General features: G+C 45.2%; 1 protein-coding gene across 1 annotated transcript; it reads left to right on the top strand.

Moving 5' to 3' along the window:
* Positions 1-996: 996 nt before the first annotated feature.
* On the top strand, positions 997-2,157 carry LOC311041072 (acyl-CoA:lysophosphatidylglycerol acyltransferase 1-like; the record flags this gene model as incomplete). Its single annotated transcript, XM_084051510.1, has 1 exon — positions 997-2,157. The coding sequence occupies one exon, from the start codon at positions 997-999 to the stop codon at positions 2,155-2,157; it is 1,161 nt and encodes a 386-aa protein (XP_083907636.1).
* Between the last annotated feature and the right edge of the window lie 6,777 nt (positions 2,158-8,934).

The following is an 8,934-nucleotide window of genomic DNA, read 5'->3' as shown; positions in this document are numbered from 1 at the left end:
TTTACTAAAGCAATCGAGAACTTTTTTTTTTGGTGGGACATCAACACATTCCATCCAGGGTACGAGAGGTAAGGTTGTGTTGTCTCGTCCCGCAGGTGTGAGTTTAGGACACGGCAACAACAGCACATCGTGTTTATGGATGCAATTTGTGAGCCTATTAAAGTGTAACGACTTTCCCTGAAGGTGCAACATGCACGGCACCAGGAAAGACAGGCATGTCCAGATGTTTTGTGGGAGGGGTTCCTGAACTTTTTCCAGATCGAGACCCAAAACAGAAATATAGCGTCTCCCCCATGGGACCCACGACTTACAAAAATACATCATGAATTAATCACTTGAAAAGGGATAGTTCACCCAAAAAATTACTAAAGTTTGGGGGTGAACTATCCCTTTAAACTGCCTAGATGAGCTTGTAGATCTGCTATTTTTGACAAATCCTGGCACAAAAACATTCTGTGAGACAGGAGGCCCGCAGCCAAAAAAGACATGAAAAGGGTCACTCATATCTATGTCACTCATATGTATATTTGGGCGAAGTTTCAGCCTAACAATTAGAGGTTATTATAGGCTGAAACTTTGCCCAAACATAGACATGAGTGACATCATAGTACGTACATGGCACTGATGTCATAGCAGGCCTGCTGATGTCATAGTCTGGCCACATGAAGTAGAGATGACCTCCTGTGTAGATAAGAGACTGAGGACCGAACCCGATGCACCCGACAACGTTCAAGAAGAAGCGATCGCTACGTGGTGTGGATTCATCGTGCAGCAGAACAGCATTCGTGAGGATTAGATCTACAGATGATCGATCAGACACAGAGGCGCTCCTCTTCATCATCAACCCGATCGTCAAACTCGCCCCTCTTCACTTGATCGAGACCTGCTGCTATCTGAACCGGTGACTTCATTAATTAACGGTTATATCAACAGACACATCTCTGCCGTCTAAGGGCGGTTCGGTGACACTTAATTCGGGCGATGGCGGGCACGAAGATGGCGCGGCACCTCGGCGCCGCCTGCAAACGGGGCCGGATTCTGCTGAAGTCGTCGCTCCGCTTCGCGGTCATGCTCGTCAACAACTGCGTGGCCATCCCGTCCTACTGTCTGTACCTGCTGCTCCTCCAGCCGCTGAGACTCTGGGACGGCGCCGCCTACTGGCGCGTGGAGGGGATCATGTACAAGTGGCTGCAGGCCATCGTGTGCTCGTGGGGCTGGAGCGCGGGCTACACGGTGACGGAGTGGGGCGACGACGTGCGGCGCCTCTGCGAGGACGGCGCCATGGTCATCGTCAACCACCAGGCCACGGGGGACATCTGCGCGCTCCTGACGTCCCTGCTGGACAAGGGCGCGGCCGTGCGCCGCATGATGTGGCTGATGGACCACGTCTTCCGGTACACCCACTTCGGCGTGGTGTCCCTGTGCCACCGGGACTTCTTCATCCGACAGGGCAAGGCCCACCGCGGCGGGCAGCTGGACAACCTGGGCGACCACCTGCGCCGGCACTACCGCGGCTGCGGCCGGAGGTGGATCGTGCTGTTCCCCGAGGGAGGCTTCCTGCGCAAGCGGCGGGCGACCAGCCAGGCGTTCGCCAAGAAGAACGGCTTCCCGCACCTGACCCACGTCACGCTGCCGCGCCTGGGCGCCGCGCAGGTCATCCTGAAGACCCTGGCGGCGACGGGCGGGCGGGAGAAGGGCAGCGGCGGCGACGCTGGACCCCTCGATCGGCCGGGGGGTCTTCGGTGGGTCGTGGACGTGACCATAGCGTACCCCAAGGCGCGGCCCATGGACATCCAGACCTGGATCCTGGGCTACAGGCCCCCGACGGTCACGCACGTGCACTACAGGGCGTACCCCGCACGCGAGGTTCCCGTGGAGACGGCGCCGCTGACCGACTGGCTGTATCAGCGGTTCGTGGAGAAGGACGAGATGCTGGCTCACTTCTACGACACGGGGGCGTTCCCTCCTCCTCCTCCGGCCGAAGGTCAGGGGGGGGAGGCGGCGGCGGCCGGGGCCGGGGCCCCCTCGCGGCCGGTGACCCTGGACGCCCGCTGGCTCTGCGGGGTCCATCTCCTCGCCCTGGCCTCCGGTTACATGTGGTACCACGTGCTGCGCTACCTGTGCGGCTGTGTGTTTAGAGCGGCGTTCTCGGTTTAACCCGTTAAAGGGGAAGACCACTCATTTTCAACATTGAACCATGTCTTTAATACACCTTAGAGCTGTTGTGTGGAAATAAGAAAAAGTCCCCCCCCCCCTCTATGTTGCCTAGAACTGGATAATTGATTGAGGTCATGTGATCAGTGACATACGCAGGGTGTACTTTTGGCTGAGGGGGCGGATACAAAAATACACCCCGCATATGTCACTGATCACATGACCTCAATCAATTATCCTTTTCTAGGCAACACAGAAGGGGGGGGGCTTTTTTCTTATGTCCACACAACAGCTCTAAAGTGTATTAAAGACATTTAAGTTCAATGTTGAAAATGAGTGGTCTTACCCTTTAACACCTGAGGCCGATTCTACGCAATGACTTCTAAATGCTAACAGTTTTTTTTGAAAAAAAACATATGTTAATACATCAGTGGTTCTCAAATCTTTTAATGTCAAAAGATATTTGTTCCAGGGACCCCCAGAAGCAAAGATTTTAGTTACACAAAAACACATTAAAAATATATATATTAAAAGGATTTGCACAAATGTTCACGATTTTTCAAAAATAGCAGATCTACAAGCCGCGCTCCGAGCTTGTAGATCTGCTATTTTTGAATAGCCAAAGAAATCTAAAATGACACAGGTGGATATGAGCTTGTAGATCGGGGATATGAGCTTGTAGATCGGCTATTTTCACAATTTATGCCTCTTATTTGACAATTTGGCCAATGTTTGACCAGTTTTATAGTAGGCCTATAGTTTGTTTACTTTTGATGCAGTAATGGAATCAAACTAGTGACAATTTAAATCGATTTAATAAAAAAAAAAGATGTAAAAAAGAGAAGAAAATACAGAATCTTTGTAAGAGAATTGATAAAAAAAAAAAAAAAGTTTTTAGTAAAGAGAGGAAAGAGAAAACGTGTTGTAAAAAAAAAGAGAGTAATAATAAAGTAAAAATAATTGTGTGTTTAAAACATCGTGAAAAATCGTATCGTGAACCTAGTATCGTGATTAATTTCATTTATTTTTTCTAGGTACTAAAAATGTCTCAAAAGGGTTGAGAATCACTGTGAAGGCAGTGGTTCTCAAAGTGGGGTCCGGGGACCCCAGGCATCTCTGAAGGGGTCCCACGGTGTCCCCGGCCTAATGTAACCCTATATTTTATACTTCAGTTATTGAACAATAGTATAATGTTTATTATCATTATTGTTATTATTATTATTATAAAAAAAATAACATTTAAAAATAGTGAAAATAGCCTCACAATAGAGGATATGCGTGTGACATCATCATCAAACCAGGAAGTTATGCAGGAATGCCTATTGAGTGTCAAAAAATACTTTCTGGCCTTAACAGCCCATGCATCCAAACAGAAAAGTCATATCTGATTGCATTAAACAACATTAAACATGTTAAACTCATTTTGCATGTTTCTTTGCCACTCGATTTGCCACTCGATGTGCCATTCACTTTAAGCATGCGCATATCCTCTATAGCTCACAGCACGCTGCGATTGTTTTTAATCAGTCTTGGAAAAAATGTTAAAACATTTGGAATAATTTAGAAATGTGTATTAACATAAACCTTCGCTTTGGGGGGGGGGGGGTCTATGCAGCTAGCAAAAAAATCTTTTAGAGATGGAGGTCCGCAGCAGGCAAATGAATACACGTCAATTTGAGGGGTCCTTGATATGGAAATATGTGAGAATCCCCTGTGTTAAAGGCATTTTGGGGGTGAACTATCCCTTTAAGTTTAGGGATAGGGTTAGTGGATGGCATATAACCACGCCCACCTGGGTGAAACACCAAGGAAAGAGGGAGTCCCAAATAATCCCCACGCCTGTCAGCCTCAGATGCCCCCCCCCCCCCCCCCCCCACCCCCCTTTTATTCCCCCAGCTCCTAAACCAATGAAAACCGGCAGCTGTGGATAGCCCGGTCAGGAAAGACCCCCCCCCCACCCTCTCTCTCACACACACACACACACACACACACACACACACACACACACACACACACACACAATCCTATCCCAGCTCGGCTGTTCAACACACCAACGCGCATCATTACAGTCTGCGTTTTTTTTTTTTTGCTCAGTCGGGAGAAAAAAAACATCACCTGTATTTTCTTCAGCAGAGACCCCCCACACGCACACACACACACACACACACACACACACACACACACACACACACACACACACACACACACAAGGGATAGAAGATCATCTCTTCACCTCCAGAAGCTGATCGCACAGTAAGTAGGCTATGAGATCATGCATGGATGTACAGTATGTATGTTATGCATGGATGTATGGATGTTGTATATATATTATATATGTATGGCTAGAGATGTATGTATACATATATATATGTGTGTATGGATGTATGGATATAGAGTGTGTGGGTGGCTTTGCTTAACTAGCCCATCCGTTCGCTTGAATCCACCGCTTTTACATTGTCCTCCAGATCCTCTATACAGCTCTGGTCCATAGCGTTAGAAAGAGTTCTCCTTTAACGCTACGTTACTGTTCTGCCGTTTCCTACATACCTCCGGTAGCGCAGGCTGCGCAGCCTCTCGTCTTTAGTAAAAAAATAAAAAATACGCTTTTGCTACTCACCAAAACAAAGACGGTTTTAATATGTTGAGAGCCTATTTTCCTCAGTGGCAACACTGGGAGCCCCCCCACCTCACGTCTAAAATACAATTTTTGACCAGAAAAGAAAATATTTCACCCAAAGGGTGCGCCCTCTACAGATGTGGTCAATGGGGTTTTTCTATTAGCAAGACCTGTAGGGGGCGCAGTGGAGCAACTAAAAAAGAATGTTTCTATCCGGTGAAATATTTTCTTTTCTGGACAAAAAGTGTATTTTACACGTGAGGTGGGGGGCTCCGAGTGTCCCCACCACGGAAAATAAGCTTTCAACATCCTACAAGCGTCTTCTTTTTGGTCAATAGCGAAAGTGTATTCTTTATTATTCCACTACAGACGAGAGGCTGCGCAGCCTGCCCTACCGGAGGTGTGCGGGAAATGGCGTTAAAGTAACATAGCGTTAAGGAGAACCAGAGCTCCGGATCCTCCGCGCACTGCGCCCGCTGCCCTTCAGGGTGCCTCACAGGACCCGGAGAGGACATGCCGCCTGGCGGGGATACGCGCTGAGTTTCAAGCGTCAAAAAGCGTGTTTGTTTCTAATCGAACTCTGTAGGTGTTTAATTAATATGACGATGATGATTGAGTCTCAAACCTTTTCATTTCAATGAGGAACCCCCCCCCCCCCCCCCCCCCCATCTGTTTGATACGATCATACATCATGTGGGGTCCGGGGGGGGGGGGGGGGGGGTACCGGGGGGTTCCCAGCAAGATGAGTTCATTTTGCATTCAATTCAGTACAACCACTTGAGCCCGATATACATTGGCTATTTGAAAATAGCAGATCTACAAGCTCACAACGCGTGGCGTTGTGAACTTGTAGATCTGCTATTTTCAACAACAAAAAAATCTTGCTAAATGCTTTAAACATTTGGAATATTTTGGAAACATTTTAACACAAATCCTGTATGGGCGTCTCTGGCACAAAACGCTTCAGATGGGGGTCCGCAGCCATATAGCCATATACATATCAACTTGGGGGGTCCTTGACATGAACAAGTTTGAGAACCACTGCGATACATCAATGTCCATTTAACTGTGTACTAAATGGAACCAAATGGACCGTGTGTGTCCATTGGTCCGTGTGTCAATTTGGTTCCATTTGTAGCCTATACAGTTACAGATCCACAAGGGTCCATTTGGTTACTTTATAACCATCAATGATTTAGCTGGGGACCCCCCTAGGCTGGGACCCCTCCAAAGACCACCACCCCCTCTGGACCCCACTGAGAAACAGTGGTTTTGTGAGTGTGTGTGTGTGTGTGTGTGTGTGTGTTGTGTGTGTGTGTGTGTGTGTGTGTGTGTGTGTGTGTGTGTGTGTGTGTGTGTGTGTGTGTGTGTGTGTGTGTGTGTGCGTGCGTGTGTGTGTGTGAGTACCAGTAGCCTAAGAATAACATGAACAAATTATTACTATAGACACCATGCACAGAGTTTGAAGCAGCCATAACACACGATGCTGCTCTAGAAATGTAATGCATGTGAATGTAATTAGATTATATAAACTATATAAGCATCATATTATATCATAATATTATATCATCGTATATATAGGTCGAGTCGAAAATGGTCTCCGAATTAGAATGATGTATTTGACATTAATATATCATAATCGTCTCTGCCGAGTAAAAACCTCATACTGTCCAAAACGGTTCCTTTTTAATATAATAAAAAATTAAAATAATAAATTGTGAAAATAGCCGATCTACAAGCTTGCAGCGCATCGCGTCGCGATGCGTTGCGAGCTTGTAGATCTGCTATTTCCACTGCTTTCGTACGTCACTCTTGTATGATAAAGTAGGGCATTAATAAAATAAAACAAAAAACATAAAAAAGGTGAAACATGTGAGATACGTTTCTGCCTGTCAGCGATCATATATATATATATATACAGTAAAATACAGTGTTTATGGGGTTTGTCCTTTTCATGGTAGTTCATGTATAGCTCTGGAGATTATTACTTCATTACAACATGCTTCTCATCACTTTATCATCATCATATCGTTTATCAGGTTCCTACTGTATAGGCTAACATACGTGTTGATATCCAGTTCGGGGGGGGGGGGGGGTTGTCATTTGGGGAGGGGCTGGCAATTGACCAACGCCTAGAGATCAAGGGTTCCCAAACTTTTCCGGGCCGCAACCCGCAAAATAATCATGTTTGAACTGCAGGGGACTGAGTCAAACCTACATTTACAAGTGCTTGTCAGGGGGGGGGGGGGGGGGGGGGGTGGGGGGGGTCCCCAGTTCATATAATATTATTTTGGGGGGGGTCCCCAGTTCAGTGGAACCAGGCTAGCATTAGGACACTTTCAACCTGGTGGTCACTAATCTGGTTATGTCATTACAGGCCAAACACTTAGACATACATTCTACATTGCAGATCTACAAGATCACGGTGTGACGTGTTTTGCGCTTGTAGATCGGCTACTTTAACCCACTCAATCCGGGAATGCATCTGTGTCATTTTAGATTTCTTTGGCTATTCAAAAATAGCAGATCTACAAGCTCATAGCGCGGCACTGTGCCGCGCTATGAGCTTGTAGATCTGCTATTTTTGAAAAAATCGTGAAAATGTGTGCAAATCTTTGAATATATTAAAGTGAACGTTTGTAACTCAAATCTTTGCTTCTGGGGGGGTCCCTGGAACAAAACATGTTGAGATGGGGGTCCGTGGCCAAATACATCATCTAAAATTATTTTCTAAATCCTAACAGTATGTTTCTATATCAGTGGTGCTCCAACTTTTCCATGTCAAGGACCCCCAAAAGTATTTGTTCATATTTGAGTTCATATTATGAACATATAGTAAGAAAGTTAATAGGTGCCGTGCTAAGAGCTTGTAGATCTGCTATTTTTTAATAGCCAAAGAAATCTAAACTGACACAGTCAGATGCTCTCCCAGTCTAAAGGGTTTAAGTGGTCACTTTTCTTCCCACCCAGCTAGTTTGTTTCTGAAATTATGCCTTTGGTTCAGTTGCTTTATGAATGCATTTACAATAGAAAACAAACAGGTGAAAAACCCATATAACATGGTGAATGGTAGGGTTGTGCCGATATATCGTCCCGCGATATATCACGATACGTTTTCATGACGATATGTATCGTTTCGAAAAAAAATATATATAGTTTTTTTTAACAGTCATAATAATCAGGCATGCAAACAGCCCGAGGTGAAAAGGGTGACAACATGTTTTTTTTTTTTTTAGGTCAGGTGTCACACTATTGCCCTATTTGGATTAAAAATGGCTATTGTAGCTGAAAAGCTACACGTTTTTATGTCTGAATAATGCAAAACAGAAATATTTGTTTGCATTTGCTTTCCCCCACCCCATATATTTTCATAATAAAAAGTGCCATACATCGTATCGATTTCGTGAGCCCAATATCGTATCGTATCGTTTCATGAAATTAGTGTATCGACACACCCCTAGTGAATGATAAATGGTGCATTTTGTAAAACGGCTTCATCCAAAGAGCTTTAAAAAATATATAGTTTCTGTCGGGGTGGAAACCAAAACTGTTACTTTACCAGGATTCAAATTCAAAGATATAAAAGGTAGCAGATCGTTTTAATGTCCTCCTGCGACCCCCAACTAGTGAAAAATAGACGATCTACAAGCTCACATTGAAGATTGTAGCTCGCTTTGTAGATCTGCTATATTTGATTTGAGAAAAATCTTTGAAAATCTTTGGACATAATAATAATTCTGAACAAAATGTATAGGAAACGACAAATAAAGGGACATTTCCCCCCCGCCGCCACCCATACGAAATGTTTGGGGAAACAAACTTGCTCAAGGACACTTTGACGCTAACCCAGCGGGGAGCCGGGGGAATCGAGCCGGAGCAACTGGAACCTTCTGTTTCCCAAGCAGTGGCTTGCTCCAGTGAACATCACACATGATCAGTCTGTGCCTGCTGGCTTTTTTTCTAATTGACAGTTAATTAAAGCAATAATAATAATGACTTTATGAGGGAAAAAGATGATATGTTTTACTCCATGATCGCTGCCTGAAATAACTGCCACACACACATGAAACTGCTCATTTAGACATTTGTTTTTCTTTCGTAATGAAAGGTATAGAGTAAGTGATTTTCTTTGGTTAAAATAAAGTGTTAAACAGCTCTATATT

The sequence above is a fragment of the Gymnoscopelus microlampas genome (genome assembly GCF_963454915.1).
Source record: "Gymnoscopelus microlampas genome assembly, chromosome: 24".
Lineage (NCBI taxonomy): Eukaryota > Metazoa > Chordata > Actinopteri > Myctophiformes > Myctophidae > Gymnoscopelus > Gymnoscopelus microlampas.
This window is presented reverse-complemented; position numbering and strand designations above follow the sequence as displayed.